At 49.7% G+C, this 15,378-nt stretch overlaps 1 protein-coding gene across 1 annotated transcript in view; it reads right to left on the reverse strand.

The window, feature by feature from the left end:
* Nucleotides 1-1,738: 1,738 nt before the first annotated feature.
* The window catches only part of LOC102459980 (uncharacterized), a 63,611-nt gene continuing 49,971 nt past the window's right edge, over nucleotides 1,739-15,378 (reverse strand). The window contains 1 exon segment of the mRNA XM_075908297.1: nucleotides 1,739-5,181. Within this exon segment, the coding sequence (XP_075764412.1) occupies nucleotides 4,325-5,181 (857 nt within the window). The 3' untranslated portion in view covers nucleotides 1,739-4,324.

Raw genomic sequence — 15,378 nt, forward strand, 5'->3', positions numbered from 1 at the left:
TTGTGTTGTGTTTTGAAGCTGTGTTTGTTGTTGAAATGTGCTTTGCACCATACTTTTAGTAGAAGTTTAATCGCTGTCCCACACAAATGGTAACTCCTAAGCAACTTGGGACAAGGCAGCTACTAGTCATGTGAAACAGTCATGGTTTCAAGAAGAGACCTAGTTGCAACAAGGCATAGAGGGTGTTACAAAGTCAAAGTGCATCTTTCACCCTGTCTCTTTGCAAAAAAAACCTCAAAGAATTTGAGACATATCCTTACTGAAATTAATTTCTTCTGGAAACCCTCTCAAGTCTTCATTCTTTAAACTTGGAAAATGTAAATGGTGGGAAATCTTTTACTCAAGTTACTGGTTCCTTCTATTTCATCTTTCAATTTAAAGATGGAAAAACCTTAGTTATTTATCAAATGCTTACTAAGGAAAATCTTTTGAAGTTGTCTAATTGCAAAGGTTCAAGTAATAACTGCCTGATGTTGTTGTTAGAAACTCCTCCAGGGATGGAGCCAGCTGGTTCCTATTGTAAAACCAGGGGTGAGTTTCCCACTCCTCTTTCTGCTTCAGGTGGGCAACAGTCAGAGGGACTGCTATGTGACTCCCATGGAAAGGTGGGGATTAGTGTTCCTTGTAAGCTGTGTGCGTGGGCAGCTGGCCAGGAAAGTCAAATGCCACTCAGTAGATTAACTAAGCACCCACAGCCGGTGCTATGTATTTCTACTGGTGGTGCACATCCACACATCTCAATGCACATATCAAAATTTATTCTGCACAAGTGGAAAAAATTAGAGGGAACATTGTCTGCTATCCTGCAAACACGCCCCCTCCCTTTTTCCAAATAAGCTGCCACAGAGAGCTGTGCAAAATAGAGAAGATTTGAGAAGAAACCAACCCAAGGGAAACCTCCTCACAACTTCAGTGAGGATCAGTGAGAGAATGTTAACTAAGGGCTTGTCTACGCTTGCAGCTGTGTCATTGTAGGCTGAGTGAAGACACAACCTATACCTATAAGGCTGTGTCTAGACTGGCAAGTTTTTCCGCAAAAGCAGCTGCTTTTGCAGAAAATCTTGCCAGCTATCTACACTGGCTGCTTGAATTTCTGCAAGAACACTGACTTCTTACTGTCTGAAATCAGTGCTTCTTGCGGAAATACGATGCTGCTCCCGTTCAGGCAAAAGTCCTTTTGCGCAAAGCTTTTGTGCAAAAGGGCCAGTGTAGACAGCTCAGATTTGTTTTGAGCAAAAAAGCCCCGATCACAAAAATGGCGATTGGGGCTTTTTTGCGGAAAAGCACATCTAGATTGGCACAGACGCTTTTCCACAAAAAGTGCTTTTGCGGAAAAGCGTCCGTGCCAATCTAGATGCTCTTTTCCGCAAATGTTTTTAACGGAAAACTTTTCCGTTAAAAGCATTTGCAGAAAATCATGCCAGTCTAGACGCAGCCATAAGGGTTTCTCCCCATTGGCGTCCATATGCCACCTCCTCACAAGCACCATCCACGTTGGTGGTTAGGTCGGTACAACTTCATTGTTTAGACATGCATTTTCCACACCTCTGAGCAATGTGCTTACTCTGATCTGTTGGTTGCGTACACAAAGGTGGAGACAATGCCAAAGGTTTTGACTGAATGCGTGTTGTAACTGTACTAGACTATAAAAGTGCTGTGTAACTTAAAAATACTAAATGTTTCTCAATTCCTCAGACCCTGGATTTACTGAAAATGACACCAGGGCTAACCATTGATAAACAGACCAACAGCAGGATTTAATTGAAGTAAACATTTTTGACATTTGGGTTCTTAAATAGCTTCTTCTAATATGACCATTTTCTTTGATTTCATGGGAGTTCATTAAGATTTGTCACTTTGCCCAATTATAAATGGCCTGGTTATTTGTTAATAACCAACAGGATGTCCATGCCCTGAAAGAAAATTATTTTGCCCTGTGATGGGGTGTACCAGCTCCCACCCCGCACTGTGAAAGCTGAACCTAATCAGGTTTACCTAGCTGAAGAAGTCCTGCCCCACAGCCCTACAGGGCATGCTCAGACTACAGGTCAGGTATAAAAGCTTCAAAGGCAACTCAGTCTGGGCTGGCTGCTGGGAAGGCAGGCAGGCCGGCTGGCCTGCCTGCAGGTGAGCTGCCTGAGGGGCCAGTCAGCCAGAAAGGCTTCTAGCCTGGAGGAGGAGGAGGAGGAGCAGCAGCAACAGCTGCCGCCGCCGGATGCCGCAGCAAAGGCCAGCCAGCAGAGATCAGACATGGAAGGGCCTGGCTTGGAAGGAGGCAGGTGGGAAAGATGCCAGCAATCCAGGACAAGGTAAGAAGTAACCCAGGGTAGGGAACCAGAGTCCCTGAGCAGCTTAGTGTGTTTTAGGTGGACTCCCCACTGAGTTAGTGATGGGACATGTCCACCACTGACAAGGCCCTGGGCTGGGACCTGGTGGAGAGGGAGGGTTGGGGTCCCCCTACTGCACCTCCTTATCCCCTGACTGAATGCTACACCAGGACTATTGATTTGGCTGGTAGGCTGCATTGTCCTGGGAAAGGGGGGCTCCAGGGTATAGCCATATCTGTGTTGCAGAAGACACTGGGGCTGCGTCTAGATTGGCAAGTTTACACAAATACTTTTAATGGAAAAGTTTTTCCGTTAAAAGTATTTGCGCAAGAGAGCGTCTACACTGGCATGTGCCTTTGCGCAAAAGCATCCGTGCCCAGTGTAGACGCTCTCTTGTGCAAGAAAGCTCCAAGGGCCATTTTAGCCATCGGGCTTTCTTGCACAAGAAATTAAGGTAGCTGTCTACACTGGCCCTCTTGCACAAGAATACTTGTGCAAGAGGTCTTAGCCCTGAACGGGAGCATCAAAGTATTTGCGCAAGAACCACTGATTTTGTACATTACAAAGTCAGTGTTCTTGCACAAATACTCGTGGCCAGTGTAGACAGGCGGTAAGATTTTGTGCAAAAGTGGCTGCTTTTGTGCAAAATCATGCCAGTCTAGACGCAGCCAGTGTGTGGTGCCAGGGGGCCCAGGGACTCAACAGTGTCCCCTGTGTGAGGGACAATGGAACTACCCTGTGACATGCCCATTTAGAAACTCTTACTTATGGAAGGCTATCCCAAAGAACAGTCCCAAAATGTTGAGAAACAATATATTACATATGTTCCCAAGTAGCAGGAAGATAAACAATTAATAGAGCTCACTTGTCCTCTCTTATTTCTCTAAATGCAATATTTGTTAGTAACATTGGACACAATTACTTTGCATCTGATGACCGAAAGGATGCCTTTCAACCCCAAGGTAGAATGGACAGAGATCAACCCACTGTAACACAGGCAGAAGCTACAGCTGCTAGAGTGAGGGGAGCGGGGGCAAGGGGGAAAAAAACCCAGAACTTTTGGATTCCCCCTAATCACCTTGCTGTGGGGGATGCTAAGGAGTGAGACTAGGGTAAATTTCACCTTTGTGTGGCTAGTTGAGATCATCTCTGTCTACCCCCTGTGGAGGAGGATGGGCTTTCCTGGTAGGAGGGAGAGACAGTCATGATATATACAGAGGTGGGGAACCTCAGGCCCAGGGGCCGGATACTTACTGCTGTCCCACTGCCCCACAGCAGGGCTGGAGCACACACAATTTACTAGTCTGGGCACCCCTAGGTTCTGGGGCGCGAGGGTAATGTGGGGAGTGTCTTTCTCCTTCTCCATTGAAGCCATGTCAGTGACTGTTTTGTGTGTGGGTTTTTTACTTCTCTCTTGTGTGTGCCCCTGATTGATTTTTTTTTTTTTTTCCTGTGGGTCAGTGGCCCCCCTGACCCAAAAACGACAGACACACACCCTGATATATATGTGGAAGGACTCCATAGAAAGAACATCAAAGGCCAAACTGAGTCAGACCAAAGGTGCATCTAGCTCAGTATCCTGTCCTCCAATAGTGGCCAATGCCAGGTGCCCCAGAGTGAATGAACAGAGCAGGAAATCATTAAGTGATCCATCCCCTGTCACCCATTCCCAGCTTCTGACAGGCTAGCGACACCATTCCTACCCATCCTGGCTAATAGCCATAGATGGACCTAACCTCCATGAATTTATCTAGTTCTTTTTTTGATTCCTGTTCAAGTCCCGGCCTTCACAATATCCTTTGGGAAGGAGTTCCACAGGTTGACTGTGTGTTGCATGAAGTATCATGGGATTTATTGAAGGGCAAAATGCAAAGACAAGCAACTCCCCTAATAGATCCTAGTGAGCACATGATGGTGCCATTACCCTGTCAAGGCCGCTCCATGAAAAGTTGCAAACGTGTTTGAAAAACAAAATCTGTGGCCACCCCTTGATCCGGTCAGTCACCCTGGTGGACCCTCTGGTGTTTAATAAGGGCTGAACTCTGTGTGAAGGTTTTCCCACACTCCAGACATATGTAGGGTCTCTCCCCTGTGTGGATTCTCTGATGTGCTGCCAGGTTGCAGTTCTGTTTGAAGCTTCTCCCGCACTCCAAGCATTTATAAGGGTGCTCATCAGTGTGTGTGCCCTGATGTCGAATGAGGTGGGAGCTCAGTGTGAAGCTCCTCCCACACTCACAGCATTCATATGGTTTCTCTCCAGTGTGGATTCTCTGGTGCTTAATGAGGGTAGAGTTGTCAGTGAAGGTTTTCCCGCATTCATTGCATTCATATGGTTTCTCACCTGTGTGGACTCTCAGATGTCTAATGAGATTGGAGCTGACAGCAAAGCTTTTCCCGCACTCGCAGCATTTGTAAGACCGGTCCCCAGTGTGGACCCTCTGATGGGCAATGAGGTTGGAGCTCTGAGTGAAGCGTTTCCCGCACTCGCCACACTCATAAGGGCGCTCGCCTGTGTGGATTCTCTGATGTATAATCAGGTCTGAGTGGTATCTGAAGCTTTTCCCACACACAGGACATGTGTATTTTCTCTTTGTCGTGAGGATTTGCTGCTGGGCTGTAATTTCTTTGAGGTTCTTGTATCTTCCCTGGCAATGAATGGACTGACCCACTTTCTGCTCTGGCTGGTTTTCCTGTTGCTGCTTTGGCCTATGCTGGTTCTCACAGGCTCCTCCCAGCTCACAATTCCTGGGCACATCCCATTTGGAGCCTTGCAATAATCCTTTGTGTGGTCCCACTTGCTCAGCATCTTCCCGCTGAGGATTCTGCTTCTCATTCTCATTCGCCATCCCTGCACCTGCGGGGAGACAAAGACAATCCAGCTGTTGTAGCCATGCAGCTAAAATGTAGCTTTCTGCAAAGTAATGTGCCTACATGTACTTTGCCAATCACCCTTTCTGAAAGCAGAACGGACCTTTCCCTTACCACTAGTAAAGGTGCAACAGCCAGAATACTGTGTCTAAAGTTGATTCTAAGGCAGGAATAGGCCCTTATGCTCACCATTCTGTTTTAGGCTTCCAGCAAACATCCGTCTTGAAATTGTAACTTGTGCAGAATATCACCATGCTTCATTTGCATAATTAATTAGCAGCCTTTTTTGCGCAAAAGCCTCTTGCACAAAAAGGAGCTGTGTAGATGGCTCCTTTTTGCGCAAAACCCCCTCTTGCTCAAGAACCATTCTTCCTAATTTTTTTTTCCAGGAAGAACGGCTCTTGAGCAAAAGGGGGGGTTTGCACAAAAAGGAGCCGTCTACACAGCTCCTTTTTGTACAAAACCTCTTGCGCAAAAATGCCTGCTAATTAATTACGCAAATGAAGTGTGGCAATATTCTACTCTGCGCTTCATTTACATAAGCTTTTGCAGAAGAGAAGAAAGCTGCAGTATAGACTTAGCCTTAATGTCCTTATTTGAATGTGCATATTGCTTCTCTAACAGGGAAAGCAACCCTCTTTTATGTAAATAAGGAATAAGTTAAAAAAATATAAAAGCCAAATGTTTTTAAAAACGAGCCAAAAAATGTAAAAGCACCAGAAAATTGCTGCATATCCCCCATCCAACTGTAATCAGTGGGCAAATTAATAGCTTTAAAAAAACCCAAGCACCTATCAATTAAAACAAACTATTCATAATCAAAACCAGCGTACCATAGCAAAACAAACCTCTACAAATAACACACCTGTCAAAAAAACAGCATAACAACGTAAAACTCACTAATTCCTATTTAAAAAAAGAAAAAAACTCCTATTATAAAAAAAACCCAAACTGTTTTGCTTTCAATGGGGGAACGACCTGCCAAGACTGGAACATCAGTCAGAACAAACAGCAATAACCAGAGACTGATTATTATTGCTCTGATGATGGGAACTAATAAAACCACCTCCCCACAGACAAGTGCTGATCACTGGGGGAGCCCCTTTCCATTTCTCTTGACTCCCACATGAGGACAAAGACTCAGAGCAGACCGTCTTTCCTCCAAAACCTGAAGGGAGGAAAGAGTCCTCCTGCGTTTCAGATTTTTACATCAGTGTTTGATTTCACCTCCCACAGCCGGCCATTCAAGCAGGCTTCAGGGAGCCCCATGCAACGTGGCTTTAGCGAGAGAAGGGAGACATTTCAGGGGATATTAAATCAGTGGTAGATAACTAAGAAGAAAAAGGGGCAACACTGGAAGAGCAGAGAAGGTGTAATCAGAATGCAATGCTTGGGAGAAATGGGAGGGGTTTAAATGAATATCTGATAAACTTGAGTGACTGCACCCCCTGGGAGTGCAGTTAAAAGAGAGGTTTTAGACAGACATTTCTCAGGCAGCGAGGAGGGGACAGGCAGCAGGCTGTGTGGGAATGGAACCTTCAGCATGGGGGTAAACTCAGGGCCTATCTTCACTAAGGGCCGGCCTGAGAAATCAGTGATCAAGCCAACAGGAGTTGATTAATCAAGTCTAGTATAGACCAGTGTTGTCGTCATTGTCAAGTCCAATTCGAGTCTCAAGTCACAACAGTTCAAGTCCCAAGTCGAGTCTCAAGTCTTAATTTAAAAAAAGTCAAGTCACTTTTGTACAAGCCATCAATATCAGCATTTCTGGACAATTTTTTTCACCAAGTCGATTTAACAAAATTAGCAAGTCTCAAGTAGAGTCTCAAGTCACAAACAATGAACCCGATTCGAGTCTCCAGTCGAGTCACCTAGGTGACTGAAGTTGGACTCGAGTTCAAGTTGTGGGACTCAAGTCAACAACTCTGGTATAGAGCAGTGCTCTCTCTCTCTCTCTTTTTGTTCATTACTTCTGCAATGGCTTTTGTTATGTGTGTCAATGTGGAGGTGAAACAGCACATCACAAGTCATTCCACACACACTGTGGGGCTGAGGGTTTGGGGGGCTGGAGAGAGGTCAGGCAGAGGACTGGGGTTCAGGTTCTGGGGTGGGGCTGGAGATGAAGATGAGGTGTTCAGTATGCAGTTGCCTCAGGGAGAGAGGATTCTCCCCCACTCCTGTCTCCATGGCAGCTTAGGTGATCAACCACTGATCACGCCCTCACTTGCTCCAGGTCTCCAGCTCAACAAGACGCACAAGGGGAGACAACAGGATAGAATCTCTTGCCAAAGAGGCTGCAGTAAGTAGATCTAAGTACAGTGCTGCCAGCTATGCTCTTCATGTAGCTGAAGTCACATAACTTTGCTCGATCTCGCCCTGTAGTGCAGACCTGCCCTTAGTGTGAACCTTCCTTCTTCCTCAATTGCCTCTCTAAGGCTTTCCCCTGGACACCTTCCTGCTCATCCTCCGGCTTGGCTTTTGCTGCTAGGGGGTTTCTTCCTTCTACCAACTCATCTGCCCATGTCACCCACTGGGGTGAGGGGAGAAGAGAAATATGGATGGCCCCATGCGCCGAGGACAAAGGAAACCTCAAAATGTGGAAGAAACCCGAGTAAAGGGTGGAGCGATGGGGAAGAAGAAAAAATCAGGGGTTTGAACACTCCAAACTGTTACCATAGGGAAGACAGGAGAGGATCAGTTTTGCTTCCACATCCCATCTGAAAACTCAGGCCGAAAGGAGGCCAGACAGGGAGCTGCTGCTGGTGCGGTGAGGATGGATGGGAAGCTGTGAGCCACGTCTGCCATATGGATACCACATCTGATGGGGACCACCCTGAATTTAGAGAGCTCCTGGGGTCTCTGTATGGACTTGTGGTGGTTTCCTGGAGGAATGGATCTAACTAACTCCTGACCTGCGCATGCACTTCTCAGCGTCTCTGTTTCCTCGGCGCCCTGGAGATCCAGGGCCCACAGCTCTTCCCTTCATTCCTGCTGGGAGCTCACATCAGGTCTGGAAACTGGGAACCCTGCTGAAGGGAAAGAAAACAAGCGAGATCCAGTGAATTCATGGGGCCACCAAGAATGGTGTACAGTTTTACATAACACTGGCCATACTGGGTCAGACCAATGATCCATTCAGCCCAACATCCTGCCTTCTGACCATGGCCAACACCAGATGCTCCAGAGGGAATGACCAGAACAGGGAATCAAGTGATCTATCCAGTCCCAGTGACCCCCACTCCGGACACCAGAGCATGGAGTAGCCTCCCCAACCACCTTGACTAACAGCTATTAAGAGACCTCTCCTCCAGGAACATAACTAATGCCTTGCCAAACCCAGTTATACTTTTAGCCTTCACAACATCCCCCAACAAGGAGTTCCACAAGTTAACCATGTGTCGAAGGAACCTTTCTTTCATTTCTTTTAAACCTGCTACCTATTCATTTCTTTGGGTGACCCCCCTACATCTTGTGAGATGTGACAAGGCAAATAAAACTTGTTTGTTAATTTTTTTTCTCCATCACTCCTGATTTACAGACTATCATATGCCTCCTCAACTGTATCTCTTCTAAAATGACCATATTCCAATTTTTAAATCTCTCCTCATATGGAAGCTGTTCCACCCCCCCTAATCATTTTTGTTGCCCTTCTCTGTTCTTTTTCTAATTGTGATGGGGGCATTGCCATATGGAAGGCATTCAAGCTTACTTCTACGTAGTAAAATCCTGGGGCTAGCTGGCACGGTGCTTGATATTTAATGGTCTGCCTCTCAGCTGAGAGCACACAGAGCTTTGCATACATCCTGCAAGGGGCTCTGAAAACACACAGAAGGCACCTTTGTGCCCCAGAATGTAAAGATTCTACTCAGAGGAGGAACTTCCTCGGATTATCATCTTATTGATAGAGGGTACCAATGAAAATAGGAGAGCCGTAAGGAAGTCAAGGAGTCCCTATGCATGAGCTAGGGAGCTGTGTGTATGAGCTAGCGCAGGGGTGGGCAATAATTTTTGATGGGGGGGGCACTCTAAGGCTATGTCTACATTCGTGGCTTCTTGCGCAAGTATAGCTGTTCTTGCGCAAGAATCTGCAGAGCGTCCACACTGCCCGCCTGCTCTTGCGCAAGGGAATATACAGTATGGCGTGGTAAGAGAGGGCTTCTTGCGCAAGAGGGCATTGTGGACACTCGGCAGTGTGGACGCTCTCTTGCGCAAGAAAGTCCTATGGCTAAAATGGCCATCAGAGCTTTCCTGGGCGAGAGAGCGTCCACACTGCCATGGGAGCTCTAGCGCAAAAGCACATCTTGTACAGGGCAGTGTGGACGTTCTTGTGCAAGAACCCAGCAGTGTAGACATAGCCTAAGAATTTGTCAATTCCATGACAAATTTGTCAAGGACCTTGCTCTATGTTAATGGAGGGGGTGCAGGGTCTGAAATGGAGACTAGATGCAGAAGGAGCTCAGGGTAGGGAACTGGGAGTATAGGAGGGGGTTCGGGTTCGGGGTCTGGGCAGATGTAAGGGTGCAGGAGAGGATTCTGACCTGGGGGAGGGTGTAAGAGGGGGTGCAGGTCTGGGAGGGAGTTGTGACTGGCACAGGGATGCAGAGGGTTTTGGCTGTGATCTGGGGCAGGGTGTTAGGATGTGGGAGGAGGTGGAGTGCCAGAGGCAGGCTCTGGCTGGGAGGTGCTTACCTAGGTGGATCCCAACGAGGGATGTAAATTGTCATTTTAAAAGTTAACCATTTAAACACTATGTTTAACCGGTTAACTATGGGGCAGTTCCCCACCTGCGGCATGACATAGCCTGCTTGGCCAGGCTGGAGCAGCCACCCCGTCATGCTGTGGGCTGCTGCAGCCAGGCCGGGCTGAACCCACTACAAGGTGGTGTGGGCGGGCTGCTCCAGCTGGGCTGGGGCAGTTAGCTGGTTACCCAGTAAGCACACTGGTTAACCCTTTACATCCCTACTCCTGGCCTGCAGCCGAATGGGACCCTCAGGCAGGCTCCTGGCCTGCCACACCCCCACATGCCACTCAAAGCAGCTGGCTGCAGGGGCTAGTGTGTGTGTCCATGCACCATGCGCTCTGTGGGGGGGGAGGGGTCTTTGTGTGCTGAGTGCACCTGCAAGCATGGCCCAGGCAACCCCCATTGGCTGGTTCTTGGACAATGTGTGCTGTGTGATCCTGCTGGGGATGGATGCCCGCTCCCCATGGAGTGCATGGCAGAGACAAACCCATGGCCCCAGCAGGCAACCACTTCAAACAGCATGTGTGTTTGGGGGGGGGGGGGGGGAGACGACATAGCAGGCAAGAAACCTGCCCAAGGGTCCCGTTAAGTTGTGGGACACTGGCAAGCTAGAGGATCTGATGGGCTGGATCTGAAGGTTTGGTGGAGCGAATGTGGCCCACAGGCCGTATTTTGCCCACTTCTGAGCTAGTGGGGTTCATGAATGGTAAGGAGGGCCAGCACCATCTCAGGAGGATTGTGGGAAATTAGAGACTCCAATGAGTCAGGTGCCATGGGAGTGCCTGTTAAAACCTCCTTCCCATTCATGGAGAATCACGCACTATAACTCGAACGACAACCCAAGAGCCAGATGCACAAAAGGACTTTGGCATCTAAAGTCACAGATGATGTTGCTGTTGAGATCCACAAACTCTCTGCTCGGCTGCCGTTTCGCCCTGTAAGCCGAGGCACCTACGTTTTTGCCGCTGGGTGTGAACGCTGCTGCTACACTATAGGTGTCCAGATGCCTGTCTCCCTAAGCTCTAGAGCAGTGGTGGGCAAATACACATTGGCAGTTCTCCAGAGTTAGCCCCAGGTGGGCCACCACCACTCTATTTACCTGCACAGCCACTGGTATCAGCGATCGCAGCTCCTGTTGGCCATGGATTAATGTTCTCAGCCAATGGGAGCAGCAGGACGTAGAGATGTCAGGACGTAAAGATGTAGATTACCTCTGTAGACATAGGAAAATGAAGCGGTGATTTAAATAATCACCGCTTTGTTTAAATTAAAATGGCTGCCGCGCTGTGCTGATCAGCTGTTTGTTGGCACAGCGCTGTAGTCAGGACGCTCCACCGTCGACATCAAAGGCATTTGTCGACCTCCCTGCTATGCCTCATGGGATGAACAGCGGCCTTGGGGCTCTCACTCTAGTTCCAGGTGACTAAAAGTTAAGCACCATACCACTGATGGTTCCTTGCAGACTCAGGCCCGACTTCTCCGGAAAAGGAGAACATCTGAAATGAGAAACGGCCACAGAGCCACGTCAACTTTGCTACCTCCGGATGGGCCCATCTGGCTCTCTCACCCTCCATGCAGCTATTCTCTGTAAATGCCCTGGGCCCTCCCATATCAGTTGCTGGCTAGTAGGGGTGGGATGGATCTGCTGGGAGAGACCCGGGGCTCTCTCTTCGTCCCCTCACCTTGATATTTCCTGGATACTCTGGTACTAGATAAGTTCTGGAGGGCAGGTCCATCAATTGCTATTTGCCAGGATGTTCAAATAGCACATCTCTGCACATCTCTGTTTGTCAGAAGCCGGGAATCATTTAATGATTCCTTGTTCTGTTTGTTCCCTCTGGGCCACTGTAGGGAGACTGGATCCTGGGCTAGTGGACCTTTGGTCTGATTCGATCTGGCCGTTCTTACGTCTCTTTTGGGGATGTACATTAGAGCACGAATGGGATGAAGCTATGGAGTGGTGCACTGGTGTTCAGTAGCTCCAGGAGGCAGGGCAAAAGCCAGTAAGAACCATAGAGAGCCTTAAAATGCAGGCACTGGGAAAACAGCAAGAACTCCAAACTTCCAACCACAGACTAACTGAGCAACACTGTGTGTAACTAATGGACCCCTCTGTGTGTGAGGGGAGGGGAAAATCCTTGGCCTCTTCCCTGCTCTGTTGCTGGCAGGGAATGGCCACCACACCCCAAAGACAGTTGTGTCTCAGGGCTCCCCCAAACAGCACCCACTATCCCCTGCCTGTTTGGCAGATGAGTCAGGGCAACATAACAGCCACACTGGGTCGGATCAAAGGTCCATCTAGCCCAGTGTCCTGTCTTCTGACAGCGGCCAATGCCAAGTACCTCAAAGGGAATGAGCAGAACAGGGAATCATCAAGAGATCCATCTCCTGTAACCCATTTCCCAGTACTAACAAACAGAAGCGAGGGACACCATTCCTACCCATCCTGGCTAATAGCCTTCATGAATCTATCTAGCTCTTTTTTAAACCTTGTTATAGTCTTTGCCTTCACAACATCCTCTGGCGAGGAGTTTCACAAGTTGACTGTGCACTGTGTGAAGAAACACTGCCTTTTGTTTGTTTTAAACATGCTATTAATTTCATTTGGTGACCCCTAGTTCTAGTGCTATGGGAAGGAGTAAATAACTTCTTTATTCACTTTCTCCACACTGGTAATGATTTGTATAGACCTCCATCATATTCCCCAGTCATCTCTTTTCCCAGATGAGAAGTCCCAGTCTTATTAATCTCTCCCCATATAGAAGTTCTTCCACACCCCTCATTTATTTTTCTCTTTTATGTACCTTTTCCAGAGCCAGGATATCTTTTTTGAGATGAAGCAACCCCATCTGTATGCAGTATTCAAGGTGTGGGTGTACCATGTATTTATAGACAAGCAATAAGATATTCTCTATCCCTTTCTTAATGATCCCCAGCATTCCATTTGCTTTGTTTGACAGTTGCATGTTTTCAGAGCACAGTGACTCCCAGATCTGTCTTGAGTGGTAACAGCTAATTTAATCCCCAGCATTTTAGTTCCCACCCAAGTAGATCACATGGGTGGGGGAACCCCCTTCTCAAGTGTTTTGAAACGGAAACGGATATTTGAGAACTGGAGAGGGAAAAGGGGACAAAGTGGGAGATGGGGAGGAGCAAAAAGGTGGCAACCTTGAGAAAAGAGGGGGAATAATCTACATGGATTTGCATATTTTAATTAGAAAGGGGACAAAATGGGAAAAATCTGATCAGCGTTAGGAAGAGAAGAGGGATCATTTGAAGGAAATTTATTTATTTCCCCCATTTCTTTACCTCCTACGTGTCCGGGGCGCAGAGACAGGTAAATCTCACAGCCCCTCCCATCCCCGGGGCTGCCTCCCCTCCGCGACGCTCCCAGACCCACAAAGGAGACCCCCCCCCCCATCTCACTCACCGGGGTTGGCAGGGGGGTGCTGGTCCCAGATGAAGAACAGCCCCGGCGGGCAGGGAGGGGTTAATGCCCCGCACGGACGCCACGAGGGGGGGCAGCTGCGGGTTCTCGGAGCTGCCGCTCTCGGCTCTTTGTTCTCCCCCCGCCGCCTCCTGCCGCCTCCTCCCAGCGCCGCCCGCCCCCAGCGCCAGCCCCTTCCTGTGCCCTGCAAACCCCGCCCGGGCTGCAGCGCCTGGAACCGGGAGGGGGGGGGCAGGGAAATGCCTCCGCACAAGCGACCCCCCCCCCCCCACTAGCCTCCTCCCCAGGCGCTGGCTCCCAGCGGGAGGGGCCCGATCCGGCTCCGGGGGAGCACGCGCCGCCGGGGAACGGGGCCGGGGGTCAAGTCTCGCAGCCGGAGGGAGACCGTGGGAAGGGCCTGCAGGGGCGCGCACGTGCGGGCGGGCACCACCCCGGACACACCTGCCCTGGGCGCGCTGCTCCACGGCGGGGCGGCGTCTGAGTCTCTCCTGGGAGCCCGCCCCGCAGGCAGGGCCCCGGAGAGCAGCGGCTGGTCCGCCTCGCGCCTGTGGGGGGTGCAGCGGGTACCCGTGCGGGGCTCTCCCCCACTTCTGCCCAGCTGGGCGGGGGGGGGGGGCAGGGCGGCCCCTGCACCATCAGTGGGGGAGGGTCATAAAACTCCAAATTGCCCTGCAGGAGGGGGCGGGTGCCCGTCCTGCCTGCCCCCCCCCCCCGGCGAGCACTGAGCTGCGGGAGCCCCCGCCCCGTTGGGCTCGGGGACACGCTGCCCGCCCCCACCCGGCTCGGTGCTAGCGCAGCGGGGGGCACGCGGAGGGAGGTGTCTGATTTCCGGCTGAGGCGGGCTCCCAGCGGAGTAGCGAGCTGCCCGGCTCGGGAGGAAGGGACCCAGCTCTGGGGGGGGCCAAGGGCTGGAGCTGATGCTGGGGGCAGCGGCTTGGACACCAGCCGGTTCCTGGGCAGCAGCCTCCCCCCTCCCCAAGGGGACTGGAGCGGGCAGGGCCCCAAGGCAGTAGCCCTCTGCCCGGCTGGGATGCTGCTGGGTGCCAACGCTCACGAGCCCTTGTGGGCAGCAGCGCAGCATCCAAGCCTATTGCCATCTTCGTGCAGCTGGCAGCGTCTCGGTCTCGTAATCTGAAGGGCCTGAGCTTAGGCCTCAGCAACAGAATCAGATGCGGGGGGAGGGTCAGTCCCAGCCCCAGGAGGCAGAGATGGTGACTTGGATGAGCCCTGCTGGGGGGGGGGGGGGGCAGCTTGGGCAAGCCTCCTTCTCCCCTCTCCCCCCTCCGAGGCTGTTTTATTTTAAAAAATGTGATCACCTGGGAGGGGAGAGGGACGGGTGTCAGGGTCTTTACTTTTCTTGTTTACTTCTCTGCGGGAGGTGAGAAGCCTCTTTTGTGGCTGCTTGTTTTTTCTGTGCGCTCTCTGGTGACGGTTTGCATTTGCGCCTTACCAGAGACGGCCTCTGGAGCAGCTCATGCTGGTTTGCTGACCTCTGCGATTAACAGGAATTAATTTTTTAAGACGTTCATTCTGCCCTGCGTTAATCACAGGCGTTAACGCCCACTAATTGACAGCCCTAATAAAAAAGTGTTCTGTTTGAAGTTCTTTTCAGTTGCTGTGCAATTAATTATAAAATGTAGACTCACATTCCATTTTTTTTCATTTTACCATTTCCCACAATTTTCTCAGTATTGGAAATGACTATCAGACACAAAGAGGGATTTTACTGGATGATGTCATTTATGCATGGGATGCCCTATTAAAACATGTCTACCATTAAGCTGTTCACTTAATCTACTTCCCAAATTTACTTCTTTTTTTAAGTCAAGGAATTAAGGTTATTGGAAGAGGAGCATATTCAGACATTGATGTGATGGTTTAGGAGACAGATAAGGTCACTTCTGCATCCATTAGCAACCAGTGTCACCATTTTCCTACTTGCCAGATGTGTGCAGCATCTAATTGGCATCCAGAGGATAATAATGTGCAAGGTT

The sequence above is a fragment of the Pelodiscus sinensis genome, chromosome 24 (assembly GCF_049634645.1).
Source record: "Pelodiscus sinensis isolate JC-2024 chromosome 24, ASM4963464v1, whole genome shotgun sequence".
Lineage (NCBI taxonomy): Eukaryota > Metazoa > Chordata > Testudines > Trionychidae > Pelodiscus > Pelodiscus sinensis.